Here is a 22,486-nt window from a genome sequence, read left to right on the forward strand (position 1 = left end):
TTTATAATTTATTCTATTTAAGGTAAAAATTTATTATTTTAATTTTTTTTACATATGATAGAGTTTCTCATTTTTATACTTTGTATACATGATATTAATATTAATATATCATAAATTTATGTAGTTTTTTTATAATATTTTATATATAAAAATTTTAAAATTTTCAAAATGTTTAATACTAAAATTAAAAATACTACAATATATTTTTTTACCAAGAAAAACAAATTAAAATTATATAAAAAACATTACATAAATATATTCATTTATGTAATTTTACATTTTTAAATATTTCAACAGATAATTTTATTAAACATTAATATTAAAAAAAATCAACTACCAACTAATTTTTTAACTTAGTAACTTTGTCAACCAACCATATTTAAGTTTCATTGAGATTATTAAAACTTTTTTGTATGGTCTAACATTATTAATACTAATTATTACACCAAAACTATAATTATCTCTTTCATTACAATATCTCTCCTTACCAAAATTGTAACTATAAAATTAGTTATCATTATATTTTAATTGATGCCACATGTAGTTCTCATCAAAGACCATCCTGATTAAATATCTAACATAGATGCATACTTCAGATTTAAATATAAACCTATTAGTTAAGTTGTAACAACATCATGTGAATATTTTTATCTTTACATACTAATATTCTTACCTTTGTATACTTGAATTTTTTTAATTAAATTCATGAATTATTTATCTTTTTTAAATAGTAGCCTTTTTTTTTTATTTCATTAAGTCTTGAACTTGCATTTGTTTTTCAGTCACAATACAAAGCATCTTTGATTATTTCTAATGGGAAACACACTCTTCTACATATTCATCTCCAACATGATTGAAAATCAGATTCCAAATATAGCCTCACATGAAAGCAAAGCATGAAACATAATCAACATTTACTTTGATGAATCCTTGGATCATGAAACCTCAACATTTCCTCCACATCCTCCCATGAAGCCTCCGACGACCGACCCGAACTTGTAGGGCATCGTGACGATGTATTTGGCTTCCGGCAGCGCGGAGGGGAACCAACGACGGCAGCAGTGCTGTTGCTGGGGAAGAGAATGATGTTCGCAGACGCCGCAGTGTTCTGGGTGCTGGTTGCTATAGACCCCAATACTTTTTTTCTCGAATGCCATTGTTCCTAGTTTCATTGAACATAAGTGAGGATTTTGTTGTGTGATAACGATTCCAAGAGTTTTTAAGGGGTTTTTGTTCTTCTTTTGACATCCTCAATTCAAACCTTTTCCTTTCTTTATTTGTTATTAAATATTTTTTCTGATTAAGGGTAACATAATAACAATTGAAAAGATGATGAATTTTGGTTTGCTTGTGTCTTGGCAAAAATTATTCGATTGAAATTTTATTTGCTTGAATGGTCAGTGATGTGAGTTTTCTGGGTTTAGTAGGGGATGATGAATCTGTTTTGGGAATGAAGGAGGCGGTGAATGGGTGGTCTCCTCCCTCCACGCCTCAACCTTGTCCGCAACCCCCACCACACCCACAATCCCGCATGAGAACAACCACTACAGTGCTCAGTGTTTTCCCATGAATCTTGTTTGTGGGCTCTGAACAAAGTTGTAATATTTTACAATTTTAATTGTTGGCTTTATTTTCCAATTTGGTTTTTGTAATTGTTACTTATTTGACAATTTCTAGAATTAAAACACCACTTGTAGTGTTCAAATTTTTGCTTTATATCTGGAAATTGAAGAGATGCAGTGCAAGCTTGATGTTTATATTTCTGTATGATAAAGCTGTGTTGCCATTAATGGTAGCTTTTTTATTCTATATGATTTACAGTACTATGGTAGGAGTTAGGAGCCTTTGTCAAAATATCTCATAAAGGGAGTAGCTCTTTGTCGGATCCTCTTGAGTTTCTTGCGAAAATGATGAAACAAATTTTAAATTTGGGATCAAATTGACTACTTCAGATTTAGGTTTTGTAGCAGAAGAGTGGTGGTAGGAAGGAGGAGTTGAAGAAATAAAATAAAAAAATATTTTATATAAAATTCAAAATCTATTAAATTAAAAACCTTTTAATTGAGTTACTCTTCTTTAATCTCAGCCATTGAATATTTTATAAATATCCAATGGTAATAATCAATGGTTCACTGGTGAGAGGGGAATATTAGTACTTCATATTAGAATTCACCTGCAATGCAATGCAAAAGCCATAAAACGGAACGCAATGGATTCCAAACTCATATTTTTAATACAATGTTTCTGAATCCACTCTTGGTTCGATCACCTACTTGAGACATTAGTTTCATGACAAAACAAAGGACCAAAATCACCCATGTTTACTTATTTCACAGACTAAAATAACATTCTTATAATTTTATAAATATAATTAAGATTTAAATATATTTTAGTTCTTACAATTTAAAGTTTTTTTTTTCTTGGTCTTTTTAAATTATGTTTTGTTTGTTATTTTTAAAAAGTGCTTTAAACAATAAAAAAATGTTATCTAAAACACTATAAAGATGGAAAAAAAACAAACATAATTTATAATAATTAAAAATAAAAAAATAATTTTACAAGAATAAAAAACAAAAAAAACACTAAATTGCAAAGGACAAAAAAAAATATTTAAGTCTAAAATTATACCATTTCATGTACTCTCATTTGGTGTATTATTCCAGAAATAATTCAGAATGCCTGCCAATGCATAATCACAAACACAGTATATATGAACAATTCTTATGGACGATTAAGAAAGAAACACAACCCTACATACAAATTCCCTGCACTGAAAAATTTATATGAAGAAGTCACATACAGCAGGAAAATGAAACATTCAAAACGGGGAAATGCCACCACCAAAGGCATCGAATGACATTATTTTGTACAACAAGATACGAGTCACTTCACTCACTTCCTTTGATACATACCTCTTATACGTTGCAAGACACGAACACATTCACAAAACACTGAAAATTCAAGAGCTGGGAGACCTACACCAGCTAGAAGCCTAGAACTCAAGTTAGAGCATGGGTTTTGGTAAATGACAAGGTCAAAACCACCAAATTTACTGATTAGACCCTCAAGTTTTTTACTAGTCAGCTTCTGAATATCCTCCAACTGAACCAAAGTCCCAGTTTGTCCGGATTGACGCCACCACCTCTCAAGAATCTTTCTTTTTGTCTCGGAGGTCTCAACTGAGACAACAACTTTTATTTTAATACCAAGGCGGTGTAGGGCAATTTCTGCCCCACCAAGGCCACTAAAGAGTGATAACATTGTTAATCCATGAGGGAAGATGGGCCTTAACACAGAAAGATGATACCCCAATGTGTCTGTCTGGAAGCAGTATTTTAGTGATTTAAGTCTTTCGGCCACATTGCCCTCAGAAGCACGAGTGTGATTCAAAGGGTATCCTAAAATGAGCTCCAACTGTTCAGGCTCTACAGGACCAAGTTTGAATTTTCCAATCCACACAAGATTCAATCCGCGGCAATAACGAAGAATGTCTTTCTGCAGTTCAGATGTGAGCACTCCACCAGAATCTGCAAGAATATTTCCTAGTCGATCGCATGTTTGAGCTATTCCATTAGTTTCACAATAGATGCTGCTCAACTGCTTCCTTGAATCCCAAGGTGGCCACCATTTCTTTGTCAGCGGCATTGCATCTTCAATAGTCATAGGTGGCTTTGGGAGGATGTGGAATCTGTTTTCAACTGGAAGATTGTGTATGTAACCTTCTATTCTATCTAAAGCAGAAAAGGACTGAGCATTCGCAAATTCAGGTTCAATACCATATAAAAACTTAGACATCTTTGTCCATGAGTCGTAGGATATGTTTGAAACATTCCCAAATAAGAAAAATGGTGGCTTTGCTGCCACACTACTAAGACACCTGGATGGATTTGGTTTGGGACGTCTTGACATTTCGGCAACAACAACATCAACCCTTTCTTCCACCCAAGAAGGTTCAAGACAAGTGATTGAATCATCATCATGTTCATACTTGGGCCTTTTACCTCTACCATTCTCCACAACATCCAAATATTGGTCAGAAACATAGCTGGGAAATGCATCAATACCCTCTTCTTCCTTCACCATATCTTCATTATAAGTTTCCTCTAAGTTGACCTGGCTTGATTGTGGAGGTTCATTGCTAAAATCCTCAACTTTCACTTCGGCCGTACCATATAAATCCATTTCTGGTTCTTCTTTGATCCCCACAGAATAAGTAGAAGTGGTGGGAAACTAGACAAACAAGAAATTTCATCACTCAGTAAACACCTGACCGATTATTAGTACTAAAAAATGACTTGGAACAATAAGATTTTATCCAGAACAAGCCAAACACAACCTTAACTTTATTTAATAGGTTTCTTAGCACTATTGTTGATTCCGTGCATGTCATACAAGATTTAAACAATATAATATACAAAGAAAAGCAAATTCATTTATGAGAAGTTTTGACATTATATAGTTAAATTATGAATATTATTTTCTGTATTTTTGTTTTTCTGGTACAATTCTTATTCTAGTTATCACCCGCTAACTCTGTTCCACGTGGTTGACTAGTTGTAAAAGAACGGGAGTATGGAAAATGATTAATTTTGGCCATGCATTATAGAAAATGTAAGCAAAGCTTCTCAATAGTTATCCTCTTCACTGCATCTTTTGCTTTACCAGTTAATATTACACTATTTTGCTTCAGTTTTACAAGTTCCTAAACTCCCATAGGGGCTAATTTCAACATACAGACAGTGCATATACTTGTCACTTGCCACTTGGCACAACCTCATTTACATGCATAAAGTGTAAATTAAAAAAAATGTAAGAAGCTACGAAGCAATGCTCATTATTATTGTGAAATCAAGTATATTATTATATATAAACACAAGAAGCTGAATTACCAAAAACGATAGGACATAAAATTTGAAATATAACAAGTAAAAAGTCTAACCTTATATTCCATCACATAATCGATCCCATTTTGTTCTGCAAAAATAAAGTTTGCAAGCTCTGAAATTGGAGCCTCTGAACCTGAAAAACAGCCAATTGGTAAGCTAAAACTCAAGTCCTGATAATTTATAAAGGAAGTGAATGGAAAGGAATAGATATCATTTTCCAGATTTATAAAGGCAATATTATTCTATTCCGTTGATATCATCTCCTAATTCTAAAGATTAATACTTTTTAAATGCAAGACTGTAAACCTAATCTCACAGTTGCATAGTTCAAAAAAGATCAGCTTTCACAAAGACTTACCTAATTTATCAATTGCTGATGATACTTCATTCTCAGAGAAACCCATTTCAAACAATTGAAGTGTTTTTGCCATAATTCCAAAGAGTTTTTCATTGGTGACCTGTGATCCCACAAATAACAAAAAATTTGATGCATAATATAGAGATAATAAGATACATAAATTAACATAATAAGAGGGAAGGTTTCTTGACAGGAAATAGACTACGAAGAGAGAGGATAAAACTAAGATCAAGTAAATTAAACCTAATATTTTTATCCTCTTTTTGTGTACCTTTCTTTCCTATCTTAATATCCTTTTTTACTTATTTAAAAAAGTCAATAGTTAAACATAAGAGAATCCCTGAAAACAACCTGCCCTACAATAAATGTGTGTAAACTGTAAAATCTTTTCCTTTATTTCACAAGCATTCTGCGTTAAGAAAATATACCAAACTACAACATACAGAGCTCAAAAACTACTCAAATTGTCACCACCCAAAATTCTCTGAAAATCCAAAAGGATCAACCGGTCAAGCTTCTACTCATTTCAAACTATACCAACGCATTGTTCACATGACAGGAAAAGTCTATTTGCGAAAGAATATGCATTTTCCACCCGAGGTAAAACTATACAACATTAGAATCGTATCCAAGTCTTAAGAAAAACAACTAAAGGCTATAGTTGTGTTCCCTTTATAATGTCTTGCTCATTTATCTGCATTGTCTTTTTTCTCTCATGAATAAAGTATACAACATGTAGCAGCATGGACCATATTATTTTGTCTAATGGATAATAAAGTTGAGGGTTAACTTAAAAACCTGACTAGCAGAAACACAGTATTTATCTCCTAAAGTAAGGTCATTAAATGGGTCAAAATTCAAATATCAAAACCTCATTTCCTCTGCCATAATAGGTGAAGGTGATATCATCTGGTTCCTTTTTCAATTTTTTAGCAATCTGCCAAGCAAAGATGAAATCCACCAGCTCAGGAATTGATGCTTCATCACCTATAACGAAACAAAATAAATCAAAAAATCCTTAATGTTGCCAGTAATCCATAAACATAGACATCAACTCCTATCTGCATAAATAACATACTATGCCAAGAACTTAATTGGATTAGACCTCAGACAATCACTGAAAACACACATACAATAAGTTTACAACCAGACATATTCAAAAACTTGATCAAATTATTCATAGTAACTTAGTATGGTATTCATTTCTGACAAGAGACCAACGTTGATCAGGCCACCTAAAAGTTAATCATCAAAGCACAAATTATATAGAATATTCCCCACACAAATCTAAAGTCTAAACTCTTCAATTCAATACATGCTTAGCATCAGCTTTTTGTTCATGTAATTTGTTCTGGTATTACTAGCATGTTCAAGCATGCAGCCATGAATTAATAATTCAAGCAAACATATATCTGTTGAAGTCCTGAACTACTTCCTTGGCAACTCAAAAAGACCTATACAACATATGTTTCTATGTCAATTACAACAAGAACAGAATGAAAATAATTATGGCAAATATGGACCAAATAGACTAATAAAGTATACACAATTGCACAAAGCAACAGTTCAGGTAAATTATTCTCTTACCAAGCTTGTGGATTGCAAGCTCAACTTCCTCCACCGAGAAATTCATCATTAGTAAGGAACCTCTTTTATCATCAATGACTCCACTAAGTTCATCAGGCTCCTGCAAGAGAGATTTTGTCAAACAAGAATGAAATTGAATTAAACAAAACATATGCTATATTAAGGGACATGTTGAAACCAGAAAGAAAATCTCAATAAAGATAATCAATTGTCAAAGTCAACAAGGGCAAGCTGAAATACATCATGATGCGTATTTAATTGTCACCCTAGACAGAAAAAGCAAATGCATCACCTGCCAGTAGTGCATGTGACATACCAGTGACCACAAGTTTAGATGATGCACATGGTACATGCAACAAACAGGTGGCACACCTTTTTTAAAATTATGCAAGTAGTTTTAAAGGTTGACAATGAGATGCAAGAAAATCTGAAAAGCAAATATTCAAAAGAAAATATCTATTTGGAATTTGGGATGACATGAGAGTACACCTGAACAAAAAGAGTAAACCAACATACAGTCACAGAGTACATCTAGCACAAATATGTGACATTAATAAATCAGAATAACTAGCTGGTAGCATATGATTATAGTGAACAATAAAGCAACAATGGCAACAAAAGCATTAGCCCACTAGGTGAAGTTGGCTACATGAATCACATGACACCAGCTGGCTCGATTCAAATACTTAACTCATTCCTACCATGATGTGCTCTGATTAAATTTTGTAATAAATCAATTGATGTTTTCTGAGGAATAAGAAGCAAATACCTCCTTCGCTTGATTGACATTGGAAATCTCTGGAGGATCCTTATCATCAAATAAGCTATCCAGAGAATCAGAAGACTGTGAATTTGATTTTTGAAGAGCCTAAATGATTACAAAGCAAATTGAAAATGTTTAGATTACATTTATCTTGTATTTATAATTACATAGAAACTTATGATTCTGATTGATACGTAATTACCTAATAATCATTAATTGATATGTAATCAATACTGATTCTGATTTTTCCATTATAAATAAAGATGAGATGTGGTCATCTAAGACCCACAACATTACACAATAAAACATTGTTACAGGAAAGGCAGTTAAACATATTACATAAACCATTTACAGAATTAATTCTTTAAAAAGTGAACACATTTTGAAAGTTAATCCTGCACATGCAAACATTTGCAGAAGTAAAATATAGCTTGGCAGTTCTTAGAGTGTTGGTTTGGACCTTACTCAACCCCAAAAGCTAGCTCACAGGGTGAGAGGTGCCCCCACTTATATACTCAATCTTGGCACCATCTCTAGCTGATGTTGAACTTGGGTTTTTTCCAATATATCCCCTCACGCCCAATACTTTTGGGCTTGGTGTGTGAGGATAACATGGTGGATGACCCTTTTAATGGATCTAGGATAGACTTTGATACCATCTTAGAATGTGGGTTTAAGCCTAACTTAACCCCAAAATGTATTGAGAAAAACCCAAGTCACATATTGACTAGAGAAAGGCCAATATAGAGTATATAAGTAGGGGGTAACCCTCGTCCTATGAGCTAGCTTTTGGGCATGAATCAGGCCCAAACCCACATTCATAAGAGTAGTTGGCAGCAGCACAATATAAAGAAGCAAATTGCACAATTTGGAATTATCCCACACAATTCTTTGAGGATCCTTTGCTTAGCACGTCACTTTGTAAATTCATAAATTAGCAATCAGTGCTATTGACAAAATAATTTAAAGAGATGGTGAATAAATGTAGAAGAAGCATGGAAAAAAAGCCAGATATAAACTAAAACTACAAACAAATAAAGAATCAAGAGCGTTGTAATCTCATCAGTCAATCACTTGAAATATCTAATAGTTCTCTAACAAAATAATTCACATAATGCAAACAAAAATATTTGCATTGAGTTCCCATCCCAAATTCTAACTCCAGGAGCAAAAAAGACCACTAGCATTACTTAGAGTAAATCATATAGCAAGATAAAACCTTAATTTTCTAGCAGTAGGAAAGGAAAGGATAGTTAACACTCAACACTAACATAAATTAATCAACTGAAAAAAGGTCAAATTCTCATTATACCTTTAAAGTTTAACCTATACAGTAAGTAAATTGAACTAAAATTCTAGTTTAAAAGGTTTACAATTGAGAAGGAGGGGTGATAGAAGGCACCAAGTTACCTCTTTTGAGTGACCATCAGGATAGAAATTTGGGGCACTTCTACCCCTGCTTGTATTGTGAGAAACACCCAAAGAATCAAATGAGTCACAATTGGATTTATGAGCCTAATCAATTCGAAATAATAGTCACTGATCAGAATATTAAATTCTAAGTTTAGAAAGCATATTGGCAGCAGCATTAACATATGAAGGGAGCAAACAGAGCAGCCGCATATCATTACAAGTTTCTAATCATTCAAAAACTCATAGAATGAAGCAGTAATTTATCCCTGTTCCAATTCCACGTAAAATATATATAGATTATGAAGTTTTTTGCTATCTAGTTCTGCAAATTGACAAACAAGCTAATCTGTCCTCTATTCATCAATATAAAATGTTAAAATATTATGTATAAATCTGTATTGAAGAGACAGCTGTATTGTGTGGTTGTAAACAGCTGTCTCCCACTCCTTGTACCCTATATATATATTTAAGAGTGTGTAATAAATTCAAGTAGTTGAAAATTCAAATTTCAAGTTAAAATATAGTGAAGAGGGGAGCCAAGAACACATTATATTAGAGTAAATGTTCATTTTGGTTCTCTAAAGATATATTCACTATTTACAAATATCTACATTTATCCTATCCAAACTCCTAATCCTATTAGGTACAACTTCAAACTCAAAACCCCTTTTGACTCTTTTAACACTCCCTCCCACTTAAACTAGCTTGAAAATTCATTCAGACACAGCTTGTCGACTGATTCATTAAAGTTCTTATTGGACAGCCCGTTGATGAAAATGTATTCATAGTGTGTGCAGATCTGTCCAATTTCTATCTTTCTTTTCAACTAAGTGTTTATCTACTTCCATGTCCCTGGTTCTGTCATCAAGAACAGGACATTTAGCAACAGAGATTGCAGACTTGTCACAGTAAACATTCATATAGGTGCAGAGTTGTCAACCTATAATTATTTAGTAGTATTTAAGTACACATAGTCTCACAGATTCAATGGGCCATTGATATAAATTCCACTTACACCTAGCCACCATATTTTTTTTCTTACTTTGCCATTCCGTAATGTTCCTTGCAGGCTGTATCTCTGTATTCAATTCAATATGAATCAGAATTTGAAACTTCATGATTCTTTCGATAACCGATATCATTGGAGGACCAAAATGGGCATTTAATTACTAACAAAACATTTACCATCAGGACCATGGCATCATAAAAATTAAATTAAAAAAGAAAACCTACCATTAGTGCATGTGTGGATTAGTTTATGCTGTGTTCAAAAGAACTTTTAACCAAGAGCTTCCTAAGAGAGCTTTTGTGAAAATAATATATTTCCCCATTTATAATTGTTGCCAAATGTGGGAAAGTGGGTTTGGGCCTAACTCAACCCTATAAAACCGGTTTGTAAGGTTAGGACTGCTCTCCACTCATGTAGTTTATCTCGGCACTATCTTTAGTTGATGTGAGACTTCAACATGTCCCATTTTGCCCACGGCTACTCGCCATGTGGGACTTTCAACACCCACTAGGGTGACCACAATTTAGGTGGCTTTACCAACACCAAAAAAGCACAAGATAAGAATTTCGATGGAGATTTTATCACTGTACTGCGCTAACATTTGAGGGTCATCTTCCTCCAACAGCAGAACAGGCAGCAAGCAACCTAAGTAGCTTTACTAGATACCAAAAGCAATAAATACCACAAATTAAAGTGCTCATGCCCAGTCAAGATCACACAAGTAGTCCAATTAAAACTTATATGGGATAGCAAATGGATATTTATTATTTACTTAAATGGCTAGTATACTGTTGCACTAGACACCTCACAGTCTCACACCTGATAAAATGACATAAAGAATAATACTTTCAACTTCAAAAAAGATGGCTCAGTGCACGAGGTTTTTGAGTCTTCTGTGAGGAAATTTTTACAGAGCAAAAGTCCCTTCCAAATAAAAAACTAATTAGGTTTTTTTGTTTTACCATTATTCTACTTTGTACAAACAATAAGTAATTCAAGGACTATGCTTATAAAATGATAATTTGAATCCTTCATGTATATGCATATCTTCTCTCTGTACAAATTAACATTTCTCATCTCAATGAACATACAGAACATGGTTCAGCTTCTATCATTATTTTTTTAAGTCAGCTTTTAGTAAATAAATAAAAACTTCCCAAAATCCCTATCCCAAGAGTACCGACAATGAAAAAAAAACTATAACATATATTTTGGTCTACTTACAGAATATCTCAAGAGAGCCTCTAATAAAGTATCAGAATTCTCTTCACCTGTAAATTTCAAAGAAAACCAATCAGAACCATAATACTTCAAATGGAAAAGTGAAATATCTCAGAAATTCATCAAATGTGCCATGCATTTAGTGCATGACATAAGTAGCCGACTCCCAAGTAATGTACCATTCTCCTCTATCACTTTATCGACAAGGCATGGTAGGAATCCCATTCCGATAAAGAATGCTCGTAGTTTGCCTCCAGAAGAACTTGCAACATTGTCCTGGTAATCATGAAGGAAGAGTTGAACATAAGCAAACAAATAAAAATGAAAATTTAATGAAGATAACTATTTCTATATATATTATATTGTTATTATATTATAATTTACGCATAGTGAACAAGTAGAAATAATGTCTTGCCATGTTACAATGTATGTACAGAGTTGTAAATGGAGAGAATTCATAAAACTGCCATGATAGGCTTAAAGAGAACAAACACAATCAGTAAAGACTTTTGAATCATTGATAATCTCACATGCAAAAATTAGATTATCCCTTTCACACAAAGGGCTAAGATGTATATACATGGTTCATTGAATGAATCTTTCTTAAAGATTTTATTTCAATCGAAATTTGGTTACCACAGTTTTGGTTTTCTCATAAGATTACCTAAGAATAAGATCTGTAAGAAAATAGAAACTCATAACATGCTCGGTAGCAGAGATTGGAAACCATAGCGCAAACATATATAGCATTAGCTTTAGTTAATTCATAATGAATTTACATTTTGCACACAAGTAAATAACACTGGAATCTCTCGGAGTTATGAATCAAAACTATACATAGGCCAACCCCCTACATCAGTACATCTTACAAATAAACAAAACTTTAGCACAAGGAAGTAATGGACTCACAAGTCAAACTAGAAGGACTATCCCGTGAGAAAACTTGTTAAGAAATATTATTCAAAATTCATCTTAGGCTTGTACCAAATAGTTTAAGCTTTTGCAGGGAATAGTTTCTTGAAAAGAAAAGAAAAAATCAGTTGAAGAAGGCATTGTATAATATTTCCCAAAGTTCATATAATTGTTCAAATGTATCAAGCTTAAAATCAGGAAGCTATAAGGTTTAGTGTAGCAGCTATAGCAGAGAATGGTAAAGAACTGTGGGCATAATGAGAGAACATTCATCCCAAGATATGATTGACAGCATCTAAAACTCAGTATGTGTATTGTATATATATTGAGAGATGAGCAGCATACCCCAACATCCCCTGAAAATGAAGTATAAGGTGGTAACTCATAACCCAAATCCTCAGTTTTTGGAACCATAACAGGTTTTCCTTCTCTTCTATTTGAATTCCCTGCCATTTTACCTGTATATTTAAACAACAGTTTGTGATTGCATTAATACAATGGCTATTTCAAATTTCTAGTGGAATGACTTGCATAATTATACTGAAGTAGGAACATTAATAGGAAATCTAGAAGACCAGTCCCACAAAACCTTGCATGATTTAAACGTGAAGATAAATTAATATAAAATCAAACATTGAACGAAATAAAACATTTTCAACATGCACTAACAGCATAGCCCCAGCATACTGATTCTATAAACCATGGTTTCAAATGCATCACACATTCATACTTCAATTGCATTATTTTTGTAAATCACAGGAAAATCCACAACTCAAAGCTGCAACTCAAAGCACAACAGGTGAAACGGCCGCATTGGACTGCATCAGGCGGCAACGTGCTTTATAGTCCTCACACGATTAATTTTTCATTATTCCTATTTCTTAGATATATAGTGAAATCATAATGAATAAGTAATGAGGAAGATGTGGAACTGGGAGCGAGAGCAAGAGATGTACAATGCCTAAAACGAGTCATGATGAATTATACAAATTCACACCGCAACAGCAGCATAAGCATCGCAGCAGCCGCAATGCCAGCCCGCCCACAATGGCAGAGGTCACAACGGTGACTGCATTTGCGACCGCCATTTGAAACCTTGCTATAAACCGATCGTGTTTTTCATGGTGAAATTTATAACACGTGAAAGGCATAGTAATTACAGATGTCAAAGTATAAAGAGGGAGCGGGAGCAATTATAATTAAGTATTTACTGTTATGTAATATCAGAGGCATGGCATGGCGATTGTTTTATAAATTTTAATTAATTAGTCTGAGGTAACAAACGTATCATCAGAGTACTATCAAGGTACTAGTGTATGGATTACAAAAGCTCCAAGGATTATCCAGGCAAATTCAAGGTGCTAGCAAGTAAATCCTAGTTAACCAACTAAAACATACTTAGCCCTATTTTTGTTCTTATATTGAAAAACTCTTTTCTCTCTCTCTCTCTCTCTCTCTCTCTCTCTCTCTCTCTCTCTCTCTCTCTCTCTCTCTGTTTTTCTCAATCAAATAATAATAAAAGAAAACATGTCGAGAAAAAACGGTTCTGTAATTTCACCAATTTCTTATACGCGAACAGAATTGATTTCAGAATGCAACTAAATGTCAAGGCCAAACCCAAGGGCAAGCGTGGTTGCTGAACCGGACCGGACCGAACCGAACCGAACCGGTTAAGGTTCATGCAGGAGCTAAAAATTTAGCGAACCCGTTAAAGGAAATGCAAGAGAAGAGGCGAATGGAGAATACCTGATTGGAGAGGGAGCGGCGCGTGGTGTACACTCGCTCCACGGCCGAGTGAAGCTAGACTGAGATTCCTCCTCCCAGACAGGAAGAGAAGAAATACACACACAGAAAAGTAGTAATTCAGATTTCACTGTGACAGTAAAAGTAGATTGAACTGAACACAACTTTAAATACACAACACAACAGCACAACATAAGTCATAGAGGATTCGTGGGTCCCACCCCATACCAACTCAACTGACTCGGTCACACGTATTGTTCTTCTAAGTTTTTTTTTTTTTTTTCGTCAAAACATATTTTGGAACATTCGCAAATTTTGAGAACAATTACTACCTTTTACAGGATAGAAGTAACTCACTCCATTACTTTTCTGCTATAACTTGTATTGTTAATGACCATGGCTCTATTTTTCTTTTTTATTTGATTTTTAATTTTTTAAAATCAATAAAAAATGAAATTTGAAAAGGAAAAAAAAATCTTAATACGGTGATTTAGCATCATCTATTTTTTTTATATAAAAATAATAAGATTAAGATTTATATTAAAATACAATAATGAAAATAGAATAATGGATTTATGGATATCTCATTCTTGTACATTTCAATGTTTGTATGTAACGCGGATGCACGATAGAAGTTATGGGAGTAATTGTTCAAACAAAAATTTATTTTCTTTTTTAAAGATATTTAAGAAAAAAAATTATCTCCATAAAAAAATAAGTCTTGTCCCATAAAATATATATATATATATATATTAAAATGAATAAAAAAATATAAAATAAAAAAAGAATATGTTGATATTAATTTTATTGTTTTATTATTTTAATTTTTTTCATTCCCACTAGGGGTAAGCATAAAATCCAAAACTGACCGTGATATGAAAAAAAGGGTGCATGGTTGGGATCGGATTGAGATGAAATAAAATAAAAATGGATAGTAACGGTTTTTACGGGCGGGTGCGGATTAAGTTTTTGACTTCCACGGTACCCGAACTGACCCGACGTATGTTTTGATGAGTAACAATCTTCATGTTTTTTCATTTGCTTATTATTTTATTATTATATAACAATTAATTCATAAAGTTAAAAGACTACGCTACGCTTTCGATGAAAAGCAAATAGCAGAGGAATAGGTGTACTCAAGTACATTGAAAGTTGCAATTTTTAGCTTTCCAATTTCAAATAATATTTTTTAATTCATAAAGCTTTTCCAAACCCAAACTAAGGCTTTTTCTCTCCTTGTACGTTCTCATCATTCCTTTTCTTCTTTGTTTCGACATTTCTCTTTCATGGCATCAGATTTATGTTCTCTTTTATTTCTTACTAAGAAGTGGAGGGAGCTTCTGTCATGACTCATGGAAGTTCTAACCGAAGGCTTCAACGGTCAGACTTGGGCCGAAGAATGATGTGATCGTTTTTGGTCGGATGAGCTATTTTGGATCCAAATCGACCCGTGCTCAGCCCTAATTCCCACACCTTGCCCTATTTTTTAAATGCATAGTAAGTCAGATATATAAAAATACATCTTGACATAATCACAAACAAATAGAAAAAAAGAATTATCTTTGTTTGTTTTTATACCATGGATCAATTAGGTCTTAAAGTTTTAAAAAAATTATTCAATATGATCTCCTTTTAAAAGAAGATTCAATTAGTCTTTTATAAAATGAATTCAATTTAATTTTATTATTCTTTTATTTATTTCAAAAGTTTTAATAAGTAGAAATTAAATTAATTTTAAAGAAGAACAAATTAAGTTCATTTTAAAAAATAAAGTATTTAATTGGTCACTTTAAAAGAAAAAAAATACCTAATTGAATTATTTTTAAAAAATGACCTAATTAAATATACAAATAATAAGAATATCACGTTGAACTAGCAAAATAAGTTTTAAAAAATAAATAATTATATTATAGATTATTTTCTTATCTTATAAGTAAAATTTTTGTATCTGTCGATCTCACTGTTTATATGTCCAAAGAAGTTACCATTAAGTCAATTTTTTTGGATTAGACCATGTATTATTATATGAATTTAACCGATATACAATCTTTGATTTTTTTTTTCAATCTCAACCAATTAAAAATTAACGAGTGTAACTTTAATAATTATCAAAATCAAAAAGTTTAACATATATAATTATTTGTTATTAAATAAGAGAGCGTTTGTTTTTCGAATAATTTTTTTAATCCCAAAAATATTTCTTCTTCTAATATAGCAATATTATTCTCAAAGTATTATTTAAAAATATGTGGTTAACATTTGAATTGGTTGAGATTATTTTTATATTTCTAATAATAATTTAAGTATGTATTTAATTGAGTTATTTTTTCTTAAAAATATATATCGTTACTAAAATGTCCTTATTAAAAATATATATCAATTACAATGGTTTAAAAAGAAGTAAAAATTATCTTAAAATGTAAGAATTAAATCAAATTGTGAGATCATGAAGAATGAAATTTAAGTGATAAAAAAATGAGTGATAAAAAAAATTAAACACATGAAAAAATCATGAAAATATTCTAATCCCATGAAAATAATTTTTTCTCGTCTTTTTTGTCAAAACTAAATTTGATAAAACATAAGATTTATATTTTTTCCCGAATTAAAATATGTTTAAGATTAACTTTTTATGATCTCGTACTAAAAGTAGGATAATTTTTTTCTGATGTTATATTTTCAAGAACGACAAAATAGTCCATGAAACAAACACCCTAAAAAAATCAACATGTCTGATTATAATTCTTAAAAGTAGAACTTCCGTTGATTCAGTCATCACATTCGTTCGTTTAAATCAGATTAAACATATAAAAAAAGGGGGGACAGAATGACTGCAGGGTTCAACAATTAAAGCAACATTAACATAAAAAATACAGGCTCGAAGGTTTAGCAAATTTTTTCAAGTTCGACAAAGTTCTTGAAAATCTGCAACAAAGAAACAACCTTTGTATATTTATTGCTGACGACCGAAATACAAAAGGAGGGTTACACTTTCATTAAAAGTATTTTGAATCAACACCGCTCAAAATATCCATGACATCAGTATGACCCTTTGTATCAATCAGTAGCAAACAAAAAAGCAGTAAAAGAAGATTGAATAGAAACCCAACTTCCCAACAGTGGCACAATCAGGCAGGCATTAAATCCATCTTTTCCTAAAGATCCAAAACGTGCCTTGACATTTATATGCAAATTTTAAGATCCATTTTTAACACGAGAACCTCCGTCCAGCTGTAGTGTTCTTGGATCAAGGGGAATAGTCCCAATCTTCAAAAAACCGGATGACTCGGCAAATCCATTAACTCTGATTTGCATTGAGCCTACTGTGATAACATCAAGCGGTTCCTTATTAGCAACACTAATGCCAGATGGTTTAGTCTCCACCTGTTTTGGGGTAATAGTAACTGAACCAATCTTAAGGACAGAAGCAATATCTTCTTTATCAACTGAACCTTTCTCAGCCTTTTCATCCACAGATGTAGTGCTGGTGATCTCAGAACTACTAACAATATGTCCAGCACTTGAAATCTGTTTTAGGCTATCAACCTCGTCATCCATCTTTGCATTTTTCTCATCACCAACTGGAGGGATGTCAATGACAAAATTCAACTTACGAGGTGGTTCTAATGTGGGTAACACTAACGGATTTTTAAAACTTCTAATTAGCAACTTGGCCTTTTCTTCCTGCATGATCTTCTGACGATTTTCATAATACATAAAGTCATCAAGCAAAGATGTCTTCAAATTATGGTTTTTGAATATTTTCAGCATTTCCAAACCTTTACTATACATTATCTGCACAAGAGGAATGGGGTTTGATGGTCAAAATTACTTCAAATAATAGTTAGGGATAAAAAATGCAACCCCCCTTGAAAATCTACAAAAGGTAACAAAACCAAAATAACAGCCTAACACAAATTAAACATAACAGCTGCTCCAAAAAAAACACTTGGGAATACACTTCAATCAAGACAATCAAATCATAGAAGTATCACAGAATGACAATCAGAAAGCCTCTACACATTCAATTCTACTTACTCAGTAACCCACCTCAATAATGCACACCATATTTTCATAAATTTAAAGTTTTACATAGAGCGCACAGGTTCAATGTACTTAATCAGGTAAAAACTTAGTCAAACATTAAGGTTAAATGCCTATAGGTTGGGCAGACTTGTCAAATCTACATTGGTAAACGAACTGCAGATCCAAAAAACAATATACATACCTCTTGTGTGTCTCTGCTATTAGTGACAGGTTTGTTCTCATTGTTCTCTAGTATAATGTGCCTAAAATTTGCATTTGGCACATCTTTTATGATGTGCCACTTTACAGGGAAGCTCCCACTCCATTTATCTTGCTGCCAAAAGTCCATGTCCTTATTGAAGTCAACAGGTCCAATCATCTCTGCAACCCCACAAAATTGACCACTTGCATTAACCTACATTGCAAAAAAGGAAAACAATGTCAGCATGATCATAGAAGGGAAATTTCCAGATGCACATAAGTTTAGGTATGAAGATTAAAAAAAAAAAAAGCAGAATCAAAACTCATTGAAAGCATCATCATAATGTAAACTCACAGAAAAGAAAAGAAAGATAGGGCAGCTTCCAAAATTTCCAGAAGCTATTCTCTTAGCATCTTCATGAGTACTCTGCAGCTTCTTGTTTCCATGAGGTGTTGATGACCACACATTATATTTAATGCTTTTGTGCACATCATCTTCACTGTACGATTTTATAACAAAAAACTTTGCATTTTCATAATTGACAGGGAAATCCTCCCTGTTATATTGATCAGTAGAAATGATGATATTCTCTTGTGTATTGTCATCTCCTTTATTTGCATAGGCTTTGACAGCCAGTGGAAATTTTGACTTATAATTACTAATTCTCGGGCCCCGATTTTGCTCACCTAAAACATCAGAACTTCCATTTACTTCACTCAGTCCTTTACCTACATGAACCTTTGGTCGAAGTTTAGCAACCACAGACTGTCCATTAGCATTAGATCCATAATCAGAAAATCCACTACTCAGAGGGGAAGCTATTTTTAATTGATTACTATGGGACAAAACATTTCCATTGGAAATATCTACAGCATGGGTCGAGGCATCAATGCTTCTGGCCTACAAAACCAACCAAAAATATTCAAGAAATTTTGAAGTTTTTAACAGACAATCCACTTTAAAGATGAAATAAGTCACCAAACACAATAAGAATTTATAAAAGAAAAAAAATGAATTAAGGAGGTAAAATGAAACAAACTTATACCATGAGTTAAACTCAACTTATGTTAAAGATAGAGAGAGAGAGAGAGAGAGAGAGAGAGAACTACTGAATAAGTAGTTATACATAAATTGATTTTAACTTGGGAGGGAAATTTGATTCATTTTACATCTTTGATTCATTTTATTTTCTTCTATAGCTACTTGTTTAAAATGTCCAAACTGACTCAATATCACACTGAGATTCAAAGTACAAAAGAGCTCAAAGTCCATTAATTAATCCATATCTAGGCATTCTCCCCAAGTGTGTCCATTTCAGAGAAATAGTAACGTCTAGGGAATGCAAATTATTAACTTGTTATAGTCTTATCAAGTATCAATATTTTTCTCAGTACATAGTTGACTTTATAGATATGATGATACAAGTCAACAGCAGAAGTGGGCACAGCATACTCATTCAAATACAGCTTTAAAAGAGTTGGATTCCTACCTGATGGACAGGTGAGGAAGCCATATTAAGAAAACCCCTGCCACTTGTCAAATCTTTCTTCACCCCAGTATTATCTCTCGGACCTTCTGATATCCTGGCCAAGGAACTTGTGGGATTTGATAATGATTTTGAAGAGTTCCTAGTAAAGGAACCAGAAGCTGAATTGAACTTATGTTTTAAACCTTTTCCATCAGGTCTGCTGACAGAAGCACTGGTATCAAACGATGAGTCAACAGAACTGTTAGGGAAATTGTCAGGTTGAACAACAGGAATATAAGCAGGTGAAGAAATAGTGTTTTGATAATTGGGGAGGGAGTAATATTGCTCTGCTCCTCCAAATGAACCATCAACTCCTATCATTGCACCAGGAATATAAGGATTGTATGGATTGTATGGAGACTGTGCAAATCCATAGCTAGGTGTATAATATACATATGGAAAACTTTCGTTTTGTGCACCCTGGCAAAGAAACAAGTATTCTAATCAGCTATCAACCCAATATGACACACAAGTAGAGGAGAACTAGACTCACTGTGTACTGAATATCAGGACCATCTACACCAAAAATCCTATGGTGGTCCTCCCATTCTCCGGGTGATTCAAATCCTAACCATAATAAATAACTAGTTAATATGATGCATACCTAATATACCATGAACTCAAGCCAAGGCATATAATTCTGATTTACCTGTACAGTAATACCCATAATTGGTGGCAGCAGGGTAATACAAGTTCTGATCAGCAACAAATTCAGGGGCTCCATCATTAAACATGGCTTGAAATTGTTGAATATTTGGGCTTGTCAGATGTAAGTTTAAATCAGTGCCTTCAATCTGAAAATCCAATAGATAGCAACAAAACTTTATTGTCATACTAACTCAAAAAGAAGACACAATGCACATAATACAATAATGGCAGGTCATCAAAGTAGACATCATATATATTTAAAAACCAGAGGTTACAAAAATTCAATAAAATTACCAAATAAGCATCTGCATTTCTAGTTTCAGAAACATCATACATTTCCATACCAGAACTGCCGCCACTGCAACAAAACAATCCAAAAAATATTAAAGTGAGAAAATGGCATTCAAAAGAAACCAGGGTTTTCACTAATCGAAAATGAGCAGCAGATAAACTCTAAAGTAAGCAAAAACAATTGTGATGCACAAAACATGAAACACAGAACAAATGAACTAGAACGAAGTCATGACCAAAAAACTCACAAAATCCACGATGTCATGAAAACACTAAAAGTAACGGATACAGACATCCTTGTGAAAAACAATTTCATTAATCCCCAACTCCTTTTTAATGTTACTGTTCAGGCACTTCTTTCACACAAACATAATCGAAAACAATCTTATTGGGTTGAGTTGTGAACAGAAAATCAAACCACCAACTGTATCTATCGTATGCAATGCATCAAAGTGTCAGTAATTAAACCTTCCTCAACTCCAAATATAAACTACAATATCAACAAACTGAGCTAAAATACTATCAAATTTCAATTTCTGACAACACTCCCATAGTTGCTTACAAGGGTTAACTCACCAACACAAACAGATTGAGAAGACCTAAATCTCAAAAGCTAAAACCCAGAAACATCACTCATCAATTTATATACCAATCTTTCAAATCCCTTTTGTATCGATGCGGTTTGACCTTCAAATAGTGAACCAGCTCAGTAACTTACCAATTAAGCAACCAATTTAGCCCCCCAAAGAAACCCCTTCTCTAAACCTAGAAAACAAAACAAAAACAAAAAACCCACCCCAGAATCGAGTATTCGCAAAACGAAAACCACGAGAACAAAACCGCAAAAAAAAAAAAAACCTCGTCCCTACAACTTCACAAGAAAACTATTCTCCAACTCGACCTAGCACGCGTTCGAGAAGAAAACAACTTCAATCACCGAATATGAGAACTAAACGAATCAATCGACACAGACACACGCGAGTAAAAAGAAAAAGAACGCATGAAAAAGGAGTATTATTCACCTGAAGGAAAAAGAAAAAAAAAAAAACAATTCAACGCATGGTTGGCACGAAACGCCGTCGTATAACGGAATTGGAAAGGGCAAAGAGAGAAGGAAGGGCCTTCTGGAACATTCCGATGACGGCCCTACGAAACCCTAACCATTAAACAGAGAGAGGAAAGAAAGAGTGAGAGAATAGAGAGAGCCTTTGGCCTTTGAAAAGGGGCGGTTTCGGTGCGTGCAAGAAAATTAAAAATAAAATTAAACAGAAGAAAGAAAGGAAGAAAGTGTGTGTGTTTGTGAAAATGAAAGAGACGTGGAAATAGAGGTTCCCACCTATTTAAGATACGAAAGTGTTTCGCAATTTCAATTTCATTTTTTTATTATACCCCTCTTTAATGGGGGCTTCTTCATTTACTTCCATGCCCCTTATTTGATTCGGATACAACCAAAATGCCACTTCAATTTAACAAATGCGAGAACGTCGCCGTTTGGTATGCTTGCTCCGTACGCGCGCTTACGGTGGCAGTCCGTGACCTGTGGAAACTGCCCAATGCATGAACGCTGAATTTAGCTCTCAGTTTTTCATGCACAAATTTATTGTTGTGAATTATAAAAATATGAGTTATATTTACTATTAATTAAAAGTGAGATTTACACAATTTAATTCTTTTTAATAAATTTTGATGAATATAATGAAGAATTTAGTATTTGAAAGAATGTGTTAAAATATAGTATATGGTACTGGTATCCAAACATTTTTCATTAATTATTGATTCGTTACCCATAATGTCCTTCGTATTGTTCCACCGACAATGATGTCACTGGAGATAAGGGAGGGGGCAAAGGATCAAAATATTAAGTGTCCCCCTTATAGGGTTAATCATTGTATTTTGTCA

General features: G+C 33.2%; 2 protein-coding genes and 1 long non-coding RNA gene across 6 annotated transcripts; 1 reads left to right on the plus strand and 2 right to left on the minus strand.

The window, feature by feature from the left end:
* The first annotated feature begins 789 nt into the window (after positions 1 to 789).
* Positions 790 to 1,811, plus strand: LOC114392756. Its single transcript, XR_003662386.1, has 2 exons — positions 790 to 1,181; positions 1,425 to 1,811. It is a non-coding gene; the product is annotated as an uncharacterized LOC114392756 (long non-coding RNA).
* An 828-nt stretch (positions 1,812 to 2,639) lies between these two features.
* On the minus strand, positions 2,640 to 14,049 carry LOC114394136 (probable inactive DNA (cytosine-5)-methyltransferase DRM3). 2 transcript variants are annotated; one of them, XM_028355731.1, is made up of 11 exons: positions 13,896 to 14,049; positions 12,495 to 12,607; positions 11,417 to 11,513; positions 11,241 to 11,287; positions 9,005 to 9,109; positions 7,601 to 7,699; positions 6,832 to 6,931; positions 6,116 to 6,231; positions 5,245 to 5,344; positions 4,940 to 5,019; positions 2,640 to 4,230 (listed from the first exon to the last, which is right to left on the minus strand). In XM_028355731.1, the coding sequence occupies exons 2-11, from the start codon at positions 12,600 to 12,602 to the stop codon at positions 2,893 to 2,895; spliced, it is 2,190 nt and encodes a 729-aa protein (XP_028211532.1). In that variant the 5' UTR covers positions 12,603 to 12,607; positions 13,896 to 14,049; the 3' UTR covers positions 2,640 to 2,892. The 2 variants fall into 2 exon arrangements, with proteins under 2 accessions (XP_028211532.1, XP_028211531.1); XM_028355730.1 differs by lacking the exon at positions 13,896 to 14,049 and adding an exon at positions 13,106 to 13,592.
* A 2,685-nt stretch (positions 14,050 to 16,734) lies between these two features.
* Positions 16,735 to 21,902, minus strand: LOC114392860 (YTH domain-containing protein ECT4-like). 3 transcript variants are annotated; one of them, XM_028354105.1, is made up of 8 exons: positions 21,610 to 21,902; positions 20,591 to 20,654; positions 20,298 to 20,442; positions 20,142 to 20,215; positions 19,610 to 20,068; positions 18,475 to 19,020; positions 18,121 to 18,333; positions 16,735 to 17,687 (listed from the first exon to the last, which is right to left on the minus strand). In XM_028354105.1, exons 2-8 carry the CDS (start codon positions 20,636 to 20,638, stop codon positions 17,088 to 17,090), a joined length of 2,085 nt encoding a protein of 694 aa, XP_028209906.1. In that variant the 5' UTR covers positions 20,639 to 20,654; positions 21,610 to 21,902; the 3' UTR covers positions 16,735 to 17,087. The 3 variants fall into 3 exon arrangements, with proteins under 3 accessions (XP_028209906.1, XP_028209907.1, XP_028209908.1); XM_028354106.1 differs by lacking the exon at positions 21,610 to 21,902 and adding an exon at positions 21,446 to 21,467; XM_028354107.1 differs by lacking the exon at positions 21,610 to 21,902 and adding an exon at positions 21,164 to 21,417.
* Positions 21,903 to 22,486: the final 584 nt, after the last annotated feature.

This window comes from Glycine soja, chromosome 17 (assembly GCF_004193775.1).
Source record: "Glycine soja cultivar W05 chromosome 17, ASM419377v2, whole genome shotgun sequence".
In the NCBI taxonomy this organism is placed as follows: Eukaryota; Viridiplantae; Streptophyta; class Magnoliopsida; order Fabales; family Fabaceae; genus Glycine; species Glycine soja.